General features: G+C 59.6%; 2 protein-coding genes across 2 annotated transcripts; one reads left to right on the top strand and one right to left on the bottom strand.

Annotated features, from left to right (window-relative positions):
* Positions 1-2,712: 2,712 nt before the first annotated feature.
* On the bottom strand, positions 2,713-4,461 carry LOC100930816 (tigger transposable element-derived protein 1-like). The gene has a single exon (XM_003774027.1). It carries the CDS (start codon positions 4,459-4,461, stop codon positions 2,713-2,715), a length of 1,749 nt encoding a protein of 582 aa, XP_003774075.1.
* Positions 4,462-5,003: 542 nt separating this feature from the next.
* TMEM109 (transmembrane protein 109) lies at positions 5,004-11,956 on the top strand. The gene is made up of 4 exons (XM_031944280.1): positions 5,004-5,130; positions 9,310-9,551; positions 10,376-10,478; positions 10,711-11,956. The coding sequence occupies exons 2-4, from the start codon at positions 9,318-9,320 to the stop codon at positions 11,097-11,099; spliced, it is 726 nt and encodes a 241-aa protein (XP_031800140.1). The 5' UTR covers positions 5,004-5,130; positions 9,310-9,317; the 3' UTR covers positions 11,100-11,956.
* The last annotated feature ends 332 nt before the right edge of the window (positions 11,957-12,288 follow it).

Genomic DNA, 12,288 nt, shown 5'->3' with positions numbered 1-12,288 from the left:
GAGAAAAAAACCATTGAATTTGGCAATTGGTAACTTTAGCTAGAAGCACAAGAGATGAGGTGGAAAGCCAGATTGCTGAAAGTTGAGGAGTGAGTCTCCTACAAGGCTAAAGATTCTTTCCCTCTGAGATTCCCTCCAATTAAATGTACTCTGTATACCAAGTGACAGGGGGAGACTGAAGATTGAGGGAAGAATTGAAATCTGCTGGAGAAGACACGGGGAGATGGCATCGAAGTATAGGAAGAGGTTTTTACTGGCCTTGGCAAGAAGGATGTCTTGGAGGAAGGAGGAAAGCGTGGTCATGAGATGGAGAAAATGTGACAGCAGGGACCTCCTTCAGAATGGCCTCCAAAAAAAATTTTTTTTTCAGTAAAGCAGGAAACAGGGTCCTAAATTTGCAAGTGTAATTGAGACCTGGCAAGTGCCCAAACCACCTGAAGTGGGGACATTCTGACTGAAGAGACTCAGATCTTACTTATGATATAGGGAAGTACTTTGGAAGGACCAGAGCGGGCATGAATGTCCTGTAACAGGTTCCAGTTGATCAGCCAACATGATTGGAGGGAGACTTGTTTTACAGGTTTTGAATCTAGAAAAGATTATGTCTTCAAAAAATCCCAACTCAGTATGTTGGCTCATTATTGCTTCATTCCTGGAGGGACTCTGTGACCCTCATCAAGAATGATTCCAGGGGGTAAAAAGAAGGATCAAAAGGCCTCCTACCTCCCCTCTCTTCTGGCTTGTTCATTTCTGTTCTAAGGAAAGAGAGTAGAGCCTCTTATCTAGGTCAGGAGTGAGTGAGAGTTATAGGAATCTAGGCATTGCATGTTGAAATCTAGCCCAGGTGTTGTCCAGCTTGGCATCGGTGCCCCAAGGAGGGACCTTGGAGACTCAGCTCAACAGGACATGATTTTGGTATGGCTCATGCTGTGAAGTCACTTGAACGAAGCTCAGACGGCCCTACTAGATATTATGGAAGAGAAGAGGGAGGGAGAGGGGACATTACACCACTGGATGGTGGGGAAATGTTTATCGATGTCTGCTTTTGCAATATTTTCAAAGTAAATAGCCTTCTACAAAGCTGATCGAGGTTTAACTGGTTAAACAACTGGGATGTTGTTCACTAGCCCTTAAAATGTGGGAAACACTGCTGGTGGGACTCCTGCTGCTGGCAAAGAAAACGGATATTCCCAATCCCCTGAGGTTGGAGAGAGATGTACCTTCCTGACTTCAGGAGAGAAGGTCAAAGTATATACATTACACAAAATTGCTACATCTTTAATCCATTATCTGTGATCTCTCACCCTTTTCTTTTTGCTCAACTCCTTTAATTGTCTAGACTTGAATAATAATCAAGGTTACTGGCTGTAAAATTTATTAGAGGAGCAATAAAAACAAATATGTAAAGAATAATTTGCACTATGTCAGCTGTCGGAAAGCACACAAAGTTCTCTTTAACCATAACTCTAAGCGCTGTCTTAGGTCTGGGAACAAAATCTCACTTTTGCCTCCCTATCTGCCTTTAAGATTCAGCTCAACCACTTCTTACTTGAGACCCTTCTTAATGGTTAGTGTCCTTCCTCTCTCTCCTGTCCCCCAAATTATTTTTATTTACAACATGCATATTGTATTGACTTTCTGTTTACCTGAATCCCCATTTATTACAGGTAGAATCTAAGCTCCTTGAGAACAAGGCCTGTTTACTTTTTGCCTTCCCATCGTAGCAAATACCTAATAAATGCTTGTTGATTTTAAGGAAACAGATTTCCTTGGAAGATGCAATTTTTTAAAATTAAATTTTATTTCTTAAAAGTCACTAAAACTCAGACTCCTGTCCCTCAAAATCCCTCCACTTTTCCCCTCGGTTCTCATAAGAAATAAGACCTTACTCCTTTTCTCCCGGCCCTGGCTTCAGCCATCACCGGATCCAGTAACTCCAGAATCACATTTAAACTCTGTCTCCTCATCCAATGACAAACTGTCACTCCAAGATTCCATCGCTTCTGCATGTCGCAGTAACGTTAGCTATAATGTCTCTGGAAGAAAGTATTAAAACTGGCCCTGCACCTGGGAATAAAGCAGATAAGGAAAGACACCTCCCTTCTCTCCACAGAGAGACCATTCTGTGGCTGTGGAATATGGCTCTGTAGGGAAAGAACCTCAGAGCGAGGATCGGCTATACTTCGAGGTCTATTTTGAAGTGGATGTTGGAAAGTGTAAAGACAAGGAGCACCAAGCAGTTATTTTTATTTTTATTTTTATTTTTTAAGACTGTAAGCTCCTGGAGGACAGGGGCAACGCTGTTTTTCTCTGGCTGGCTGGCTCCTACTAAGTACTCCATAAATGCCAACTGATTGGTCCATTGTCTGTTTTATCTCTGTGCCCCCACCCCCAATTCGGGGGCCTTCACAGAGACACCTTTTTATAAAACACAGCCATTTGCCATTGCATAATTATGCAATAATTGGATCTACATGTTCCTAAAAACCACCCCCTTCCCCCTATGCAAAATCCAGCCATAAAAGCCACGGGACCTATGGGAGAAAGGAAGTTAGGGTACCACACTCAAAAACTTTGTAGAGAACACATTACAAAAAATAGACACAATTTTTAAAAGGGTGGCACAGTTTTATACATGTTAAATGGCACTTCACCTTGAAAGAGACCTGAAGTTTGCTGGCTGAAGTGGGTTCCATCCAAAGGGCCTGCCAGCTACTGTGGAATGACCGATCGAGGGGTGTCCAAAGCCAGGCGAGAAGCTGCACCCCCAGATGTGCTCGGGCCATTGACTTCTCGTCTCTTAAGATACACATAGGATTTCTGCTGCTTCGCCAGCCTCCTCCTCTCGTACTGAAGGCGCCGGTAGGGTTCCAGATTGGTCCGGACGCCACGAGCCACTATTCTGCTGCGTTCAGCGTTGTAGTCGTTGTCCTCCAGCCACTGCAGCTGCTTTTCTATCACCCCTAAAACGTCCGACAGCTGGACCGTGTCCAGCTGCCTGGGAGCGGCCTTCGGGCTGTCTTCCTCTTCCTCGTCCTCTGCCTCAACCTGGCCTTCGGCAGCCAGCTGTCGCATGTCCTCAGAGGACAGGCGATCGGGGGGCGCCTCCAGAAGCTCGTCCACGTCTTTCTTCTTGACCCCCTCAAATCCAACTTGTTTCGCCAGATCCACGCAGCTTGCCTTGATTTTTTTTAATTGCTCCGAAGGTTCGAATCCTTTAAATTCGTGAATCAAGTCGGGGAGCATCTTCTTCCACACACGGTGCAGACACTCTCTGGTGACATCGTTCCAGGCTTCAACGATGATGTCGATGGCCATTTTGATGTTAAATCGCTTCCAGAACTCGATAACGGTCTCCGCATTCTCCCCTCCGGTGGCTGCGAGCAGCATCTTAAATGTTCGCCTCAGGTAGTAAGCCTTGAACAGGGCTATCACCCCTTGACCGAGGGGCTGGATCAGGGAGGTGGTTTCGGGGGGCAGAAAGATGAATTTGACATTGGGATTGAGTTCTGCGATGGTCAGGGGATGGCTCGGTGCGTTATCGATAATTATAAGAATCTTAAAAGCCAAGTTCTTTCTCTTGCAATAATCCTCTAGAACGGGGAAGAATTCGGCAAAAATGTCGATGCAGACTTGGGCCGTCATCCAGCCCTTCTTGCTGTAGCGGTAGTGGACGCCGAGGCTGGCCCTGACGACGCCCCTCAGGGCCTGGGGGTTGGCCGAGCGGTACACCACGACGGGCTTGAGCTTCAGGTCCCCGCTGGCGTTGGCGCCCAGCAGGACGGTCACGCGGTCCTTGGCCGCCTTGGGCCCGGGCCCGTGCTTCTCGGCCCTGGAGATGTAGGTGCGCCGCGGCATGCGCTTGTAGTAGAGGCCCGTCTCGTCGAAGTTGAAGATCTGGTCGAGCGTGTAGCCCTCCTCCTTGACCAGCTTCTGGATGAGCGCCGGCAGCTCCTTGGCCGCCTTGAGCTGCGCGCTGGCCGCCTCGCCCAGCAGCTGCAGGCTCTGGAAGTTGTAGCGGTGCTTGAAGCCGCTGAACCAGCCGCAGCTCGCCCGGAACGGCGCCACCTCGCCGGGGTTGGACGACTTGCGCTTCAGGTCGGCGTAAATGGACAGGGCCTTGCCCTTGGCGGTCAGGAACGTGGTGCCCGACCGCTTGCCCTCCATCCACAGGCTCAGCAGCCTCTCCATCTCCTCGATCTCCCTGGGCCGCCCCCGGATGGACTTGGCCGCGCTGGCGCCGGTGCCCGTCCGGGACGTCTCCTTGATCTTGACCGCGTTGTCGCGGATGGTGCGCAGCGTCGACTCCTTGAGGCCCGTGGCGCGGGAGATGTCGCACGTCCTCTCGTTGCCTTCAAAGCGCTTGATGATGTCCAGCTTCTCCTTGATGCTCAGGGCTTTCCGCTTGCCGGCGCCGCCGCCGCCCCCCCCGGGCAGCTTGGAGCCCGGGCGCTTAGACATGTCCGGGCCGGGGGCGAGCGCCGGCCTTAAGCAGGGACACGGTAGCGACGGGCGGCGCCGCCGGGGCAGGGGCCGCCCACCCAACCTCCAGGGAGGACCCCCGGGCCGCGGGCCCCCGACGGCGGCGGTGGCGGCGGCGGGGGGCGGTCCGTGCCTGCGTGCTGCGAGGAGGCTGGGACCCAGGCTCGGGCCCGACTGCGCCGTTCTCGCTGCTTCTCGAGGGCAAAATCGCAGACTGGCAAACGCGGGGGGCGCGGCGGGGCGCCACCGGACAAAGCGATCCGATTGGAAGGGATGCGCGTCTTGGAGCGGGACTGACAGTCCCTCCGAAGGGAATTACCGGGGAGGCGAGGCGGGGAGAGGGAGGGACTCCAAGCCCTCCCGAATTTTTTTTTTTTTTTTTTTTTGGTAACGGGTCATAACGCATGCGCCTAGTTGCAGGATCTGGGGCTGGGGAATGCGATCGCAGGGAAGAGCAATTGACGTGTGTGGGGGACTGCTTGAGTCAGGGCGCATGCGCAGACTTCTCTCCGGGGCGGGCGGCTTTCCCTGGCCTCCCGCATTGCGCAGGCGCAAATCGTCACTGAGACTCCCAAGTTGAGGCGGCTGAGCCGGCCACGGCGCGGTTATAGCGGATTCCCACGTGAAGGGCCGACCTCGCCTGAGCCCGTGAGTCCGAACTGAGGCGGGGAGGGCCGTCTCGGGCCGGAGGGACGAGACGCCTGGTTACCGCGGCGGGGCGGGCTCGCGTATGCGGAGCGAGGCGCCGCGGGGTCTGGGGAAGTCTAGCCCGAGCGAGTCAGAAGATCGGGAAGGGCTCGAGACGGGGCCCCGTTGCTAGGCAACTGGGGGTGGCGTTGCTAGGCGACCCGGGCGCCCCCGTGGACCGCTCCTGGGGGCCACAAGGAAGTGGGCGAGGGCGCGGGGGGAGGGGGACGGGAGGCGCGGGGCTCGGCGATCCCCGAAACCGGGAACGTTCCGGAGGCGCCCCTGCGGGGGTCCTCACGCCCGCCGGCCCCCCCCCCCCCCCCGCCTGCGCAGCCTGCCCCGCCGGAGGCGCCGCCCAGCCCGCTCTGGCAGCGCGCCCCGCGGGCGAATATAGCTCCGGTGGCTGCCCGGGCTCGGGGGAGCTGCCCCCGCGACAGCTGCTGTCTGGCCCGGGCTGCCAAGGCCTGTGTCGGACAGGGTGGGGGGGCAGGGCGTGCACCCCGGGGCCCGCGAGTGGCCAGAACTGCGCCCCCGACGGCTAAAAGCCCCGGCCCCCTGGGAAGGGGCAGCGGGAGGGCGGGGACCCCGGGAACCCGCGGGTAGCTAGAGCCACGCCCCCATGCCCGGGGACCTCCGGCCCTTTGGGGAGGAGCCTGGAAGCCCAAGGGCAGACGGAGCCACGCCCCTGACATCTGGGCGTTCGCGACCCCTCCCTCCCCGTAGCGCAGCGGGCAGGTGGGACCTGCAGGAATGGGATTGGAATTCTGCTGCTGGAGCTCAGACCCATCCTCCGCCCCAGAGTGCTGAGGCTCCGAGCCGGGGCTATTTATTGCTCAGGCGGTTTTTTTCCTGTCGGTCCAGCTTGTTGTGACTTCTTTGCAGAGACCCTGGAGGGGTTGGCCATTTTCTTCTGCAGCTCATTTTACAGATGAGGAAACTGAGGCAGACTTGTGTGTCACTTAAGTGACTTGCCCAGGGTCACACAGCTAGTGAGTGTCTGAGGCTGGATGAGTCCTCCCGCTCTACTGCCCCCAATGATGGCTTTGCAGCCCGTTCAGTTGTAGCCTTTGGATTCAGTTCCATTCAGCCAGCGTTTCTTAAGTACCCAGTGTGTGGGCTCTCCTTCCCTTTCACCCCAGTGCCTCTGGCTCCCTTCGTCCTCACCCCTGCAGGTCCAGTCCCCAGCCTCTTATCAGCTCGTTCCTCTGGCCCCCCTTTCATCCTCACCCCTGCAGCTCCAGCCTCCAACCTCTTATCTGGCCCCCTTCCTGGCCCGAGCATCTCCCCTGAGCCTCTGGGGCTGCAAGTCAGTGGCCTTAACCACGATGCAGAGAGTGACTCAGAATGCGAAGATGCCCCGAAAGGAGGAAGGAACTGGGGGCACCAGCGGGAGCCGGGCAGCCCCACCCTGCTCTCCCCTGCCTGAAGAAGCGAGAGCCTTCCCCCTGCTGCGGAGCCGCTGGCCACGGAGGCCCCTGGCTGGGACTGGTGGAACCACCTTCCCAAACAGAGGCGTTGTCTCCTCGCCAGCCCGACACAAAACCAGGAACTGGGAGCCCCGGCTTTGGGCCTTCCAAGGCTTGGCTGTCACCCCAGTCTATCTGGGCTGGCCTCTATTGTTTCGAGCTGGCTGTGTTGCCTAATGCCTCAAGCTTCTTTAAAACCTGATCCCCTTGGTCGGGATGTCAGCCCATTCCCCCAAAGCCCCCTCCTGCCGGCCTTCCCACTCCTGGGTGAACCTTTGACCCACAGGCCAGATAAGAAAAACCTGCCTTATTTGGACAAGTCCCTTTGTCTCTGAATCTTAGTTTTCTTATCTGTAAAATGGGTCCCATGGACTCTGTTCCTGTGACTTCCTTAGTGTCAGGACCTAATAGAGAAAAAGACCCAGGCAGCCGCCATCTGCCAGCAGAGCTGGCCCCCAGCTCCGGTGGCCAGAGGAGAGGCTGGAACCCCGGTGCTCCCCCGCTCTGCCATTTCTCAGCCTCAGGTCCCAGCTCATAAAAGAGACCCAGTGATCTCTCTGGTCCCTCCCCAGGGGTTCTCATTCGCAGTTCATCTTAGCCCCGTTGGGTTCCCCCTGCACCCTGGGTGCCAAGCAGTGCAAGCTAATGGTCAGACAGTGCAGCGGAAGGAGGGCAGTTAAGGACTCGGTGTGAGGGGGCTCCGCGGGCATCTCCTCCCTGTGCCCACAGCTGGAGCGGAGGCTGAGCCAGCCGGCCGAGCGAGGCGATCGCCGCCGCTGACCTTCTCAGGTGGAGGCGGCGATGTGTCCCCTCATTCTTGGCGGGGGGGGGGGTGTCTGATAGCAAATCTTAACTCGCACTTGGCAGCGCTCCCCGGCAAGTTCCTGACTTGGCTGCGACCCAGCTGCCTCCGCCTTTGGCTCGCCTCCTCTCGGCCTTGGCAGCCGCTGGCCGTCTGTCCCCGGCGAAGGCTCGCTTGGGGCAGCCTCCCTCCTCAGGCTGCCTCCTCGGCAGCTGTCCCCGGCCCATTTCCCTGTCTGCAGCAGGACAGGGAAGAGCAGCTGCTGGCCCACCTCGGATCCTCTTCCTTCAGAGCCGGGAGAGCTGGGAAACGGGGTCTGGCCCCTCGGCGGCTCCCAGGCTGAGATTTCCAGCTCATTGTTTGGGTGCCATGGTAACTAGCAAACTTGGCTGGCCTGCCATCTGCTAGCAGGTGAATCATGGAACCGCCCTGAAGCCTCCAGGTTCCCCTTCCCGCTTCCTCCCTCTGTGCCCCGGGAGGGGAGGAAAAGAGGAAGAAGAGGGCTGGCCGGCCGCCCTCCCGGAGCTGGCACGGCCCCCTCCCAGAGCTTCCCTTCCTTTGTGCTTGTGAAGTGAATTAGCCCGGCTGCCACTTTCTGCTCTCGAATACTCTGGCCGCTGGGGAGCTCACTACTCTGTGCTTTCTGCCTTCCCTTTGCAGTCCCTTTTCATCCACTGGGGGTGTGAGAGCCCGCCCTTTGAGGCCCATGAGCTAAGAAGGCAGTGGGGCAGAATGAGAGAGGGTTGGACCTGAAAGGTCGGGCGGCAAGTCCTGCCTTTTGCCATTTGTGGCAAATCTCCGGTCAGGTCATTTGGTCATTTCCCTCAGTCTCAGTTTCCTCATCTGTAAAATAAACCACAGCACCTGCCCCCGGGTATGAGGGAAGCCCACGTGAGCTGGAGAATCAGAGGATCGTGCAGGCTGATAATGGCCGGCTCCTGGCGGCCTCGGAGGTCACTGAGTCCGGCCCTCGGGCCCCCGATGATGAATGGAATTCCATGGGAGGCAGGCGGCTCACCTGGGCCCGACAGCCGGGAGCCACCTCCCCCCCCCATCCCCTCTCTGTCCCAGTGTTGTTCCCTGGCTGTGTCACCCACACTGGTGGTAGGACCCTCAGTAAGAAACGCCCCCGCCTGGTGCCATCCGGCACAGCTCTCTGAGAGGCCCTCGTGCTCCTGGCCTTTTCTCCCCTCCCAGCCACTCTTCTTCTTGCTAGCCCAGTCTCCCAGGGGCTTTTGGATCCTGCCTCCATCACTAGCTGTGACCTCTTGGCCGCATCTGTGAAATGAGCTGGAGACAGAAAGGGCGAACCCAGAAAAGCCCAGAGTCTGGCCGGATTGTGATGGCCAGACACTAACACCAGGGCAAGCCGGTGTCTATCAGTCCGCTCTTGTTCCTGGGCCTCCTCCCCCTGGTCTCCTTTGGGCCGCCTCCCCTCCCCCCGGTCTCTTTTGGGCCGCCTCCCCTCCCCCCCGGTCTCCTTTGGGCCTCCTCTCCTCCCCCTGGTCTCCTTTGGGCCTCCTTGACACTTCCTTCTCGGGAGGCCCTCGAAAACGCCAGGTTGAGGCAGCCGTGTGCTGGCTTCTAAGCCCCCTGTGGGCTGGCCCACCTCCCACCTTTGTGTCCCCCCCCCCCCACCAGAATTCAGCACTGGGCACTGTCCAGGGAGCCTTGGTTGTCAGCCAGGGCTAATGCTGGCTCCGTGTGGCCCTGCAGTCTCCATCTTGAATCCTTCCCAGCCAGCATTGGGTCGTCTTCCAGAATCGGGGTTTGGGCTGTGGGCCAGCCTGGCTGACCATTCCCGGGAGGAGGTCTCCGGGGTCCCCGGGGCTCCAAGTCTACAGCGATGCCTTTCCCCCTTCCCACTGGCAGGCAGAACCATGCTGAGATTGGGCAGCAGATTCCTGATGGGGCGAGCTGTGCCCAAGGCCCTCCTGGCGGCCTTTGTGGCCCTCCTCCTCGTCCTGCACGTGGCAAATTCCCAGCAAGACTTCCAGTCAAGAAAACAGCAGAAGGACCACCCCCCGACTGACTTCCTGTCCCAGACAGGGTGGGCCATTCGGGAGACCATGGACGCCTGGATTGGGCCCGAGGTCATGCACGTGGTGGCCGAGGTGAGGAGGCTTCCCGCTGGGCGAGCGGAGGCGGCTGGCTGCGGGCGACCGTATCCTCTTGGGCACTTAGGGAAGATTTGGGGGAACCGGGTCAGCGTGTGCCTGGAAGGGGGACTGGGGGGACCCCACCCTGCTGCTCTGTGGTCCCTGATCTCAAGGGTAGTCTCCACTTCCTCCTTCCCCGGTTCCTTCCCTTCTCTCAGGGAAAAAGGTGGGGAAAGGGCCCAAATATCGGCCAAGCCACTTTGACCTATTGTGACCCCGACTCTTCCCTTGGTAGAGAAGAGGGAGATCTGGGGATTCAGCCCTGGCTGAGAACACCATTTAGTGGGGGAAGGGCTGACAGAAGGCCTGCTCCTTGAGCCGCTCCACATTCGGAGCTTTTAACCGAGGTGACTCCCTGAGCCTCCCTTAATGGGGAGAGAGCAGGCCCATGATGACCTTGGCCAGAGTGCGGGCAGACCGAAGGGAGGGCTTCTGCTGGGGCTCCCGGAGCCCATCGGCCCAGCTGTCCAGAATCTCAGGCTTGTGGCTTCCCCTCGCACCCCCCACCCAGAGCAGGGGTCCTTGACCTCCCTGGGGTGTGTCCCCCCAGCCAGTCTGCCTGGGAGGCCTGATGTCACCATGCTTTGGAGCCCATGTTGATCACTGAAGGATGAAAGGCTACATTTCAGTTAGGGGCTCTTGAAAACCAAGATGTCCTTCCTGGCCCATCCCTGGCCCTTCTGCCAGGACCTTTGGGGACCCTCCCTGCTGCAGGAGACGGGTGGGCTTCTCTTGGGTGCCCCTGCCCCGAGTCACCCAGCTGCCCTGCTCTCTCCTAGACCTTGTCCCAAGTGCTGTGGGCCGTCTCTTCTGCCCTCTCCGTGGCTTGCTTCGCTCTCTCCGGGATCTCTGCGCAGCTGCTGAGCGCCATGGGGCTGCATGGTAAGGAGGGACACGGGTGGCGGGCGGTGGGCACCGGCCGTGGGCCCCGGACAGCTCGAGGCCTGAGCACTTGTCCAGCTTCTGGCTGTCCTGGCGGAGGGTTCTGGGCGTCCCTCCTTCCAAGGATCAGCCCCTTCCTCTCGGGGGCGGGGGAGATCCTCTGGCCCCTTGAGTCCTTGAGGGTCCCCGGCCTCTCCGCGGGTCCTGCTAATGCCCCCTGTCCCTCTCACAGGTGAGCACCTCACACAAGGCTTGAAGCTGAGCCCGGGCCAAGTGCAGACCTTCCTCCTCTGGGGAGCGGGGGCCCTCGTGGCCTACTGGGTGCTGGCCCTGCTCCTGGGCCTGCTGCTGGCCCTGCTGGGCCGGATCCTGTGGGGCCTGAAGCTGGTCCTCTTCCTCGTGGGCTTCGTGGCCGTGGTCAGGTCCGGGCCGGACCCCTCCATCCGGGCGCTGATGCTGCTGGGGCTGCTGACGCTCTACGCCCTGCTGAGCCGGCTGAGCGGCAGCCGCGCCTCGGGAGCGCAGCTGGAGGCCAAAGTGCGCGGCCTGGAGAGGCAGGTGGAGGAGCTGCGCTGGAGGCAGCGCCGGGCCGCCAAGGCCACCCGGGGCGCCGAGGAGTAGGCGCCGGGCCGGAGCCCAGGAGCCCCGGGAGGCCCGCCCGTCCCTGCGGCTCTCTGCTGGATCGGCTCCCGCCGCCCCCCTGGCGCCCGGCCAGCTCCGCCGGGAGGGCCCGGCCTCCTCCGGCTCCTGTTGCTACCCCCAAGCACACTCTGCTGTGGCCTTGACCGAGACCTCGGGCGGGCAGGGACGGACCTCGGGGCGGCGGCCGCCCCTCTCAGTGCCCCTCCCCCTCCGCTTCCCACTCCCGGCCCCCCCTCCCCCTGCTCTGGGGCACGTGTCCTGTGCACCGCCCTCGGTGGGAAGGAGACACGAGTGGTCCCCGGGGGGCCCGAAGCCCCCCCACCCCAGGTCTTAGGGCCGCCAGTGTCAAATCTGTGCCAAGTGCCTTCACTTAAGCCAGCGGTGCCTGCTTCTCGCCTGCTGTAGGTAGGAACGTACTCGGTGTCCTGGAGCCGGAACAGGAGCGGCCTCCTAGAACCCGACACCGACAGCCAAAGAGCCCCGTGAGCGAGCGAGGGAGCCCCGCAGCCTCCCCTGCTCCGGCCCCCAACTCCTCCTTCAGGAGGGCGGCCCGAGCCAGCCCCACGCCAGCGTCACTGCCCGGCCGGCCAATCAGGTGGCCCCCCGGAGCCGGCTGCCCCCCAGGCTCGGACACCACCGACTTCTCTGGGAGAGCGCGGGCAGGGGGGCGGCGCAGCCTCTGCCCGGAACCTGGGGGGGCTCCGGCCCGAAGCAGAGGGCCCCGACCGAGGAGGAAGCAGCTGCCAGGGAAGGTTTTATCGAAGCTGAGCTCATTGGGTTTTAAATTAAGAAACGCACGCTATTTTATCTCGTTCCATAAAACACATGTAATCCAAGTCTCTCGTGTGGCTGCTGATTTCCCAACATTGTCCCCCATAGGCGGGGCGGAAACCCCACGTAGTTCCAGTCGCCGCCACCAGGGGGAGCTGGAGGAACGGCGCGGGGCTGGGATGGCTGCAGCCCGGGGCCGCGAACAAGGCTCCCGCCACGGCCTTCCCCCGCCCCCCCGCCCCTCCCATCTCGCAGCTGCGCCTGCGCGATACCAAAGCGGGCTCCTGGGCTGGGGCAGAGAAAGATTGAAGATTCAGCGGCGAGAGGGAGGGCAGGCGGGCCTGGCGTCCCCTCTACCCCCGGCTCCCCCCGCCCCCCAGGGTAAACAGACCCACAT

This window comes from Sarcophilus harrisii, chromosome 6 (genome assembly GCF_902635505.1).
Source record: "Sarcophilus harrisii chromosome 6, mSarHar1.11, whole genome shotgun sequence".
Classification (NCBI taxonomy): domain Eukaryota; kingdom Metazoa; phylum Chordata; class Mammalia; order Dasyuromorphia; family Dasyuridae; genus Sarcophilus; species Sarcophilus harrisii.
This window is presented reverse-complemented; position numbering and strand designations above follow the sequence as displayed.

Coding starts and splice junctions, on each gene's coding strand:
- LOC100930816 (XM_003774027.1), bottom strand. CDS start 4,461: ATGTCTAAGCGCCCGGGCTCCAAGCTGCCCGGGGGGGGCGGCGGCGGC.
- TMEM109 (XM_031944280.1), top strand. CDS start 9,318: ATGCTGAGATTGGGCAGCAGATTCCTGATGGGGCGAGCTGTGCCCAAG. Junction 9,552..10,375: donor TCATGCACGTGGTGGCCGAG/GTGAGGAGGCTT, acceptor GCTCTCTCCTAG/ACCTTGTCCCAAGTGCTGTG. Junction 10,479..10,710: donor GAGCGCCATGGGGCTGCATG/GTAAGGAGGGAC, acceptor TCCCTCTCACAG/GTGAGCACCTCACACAAGGC.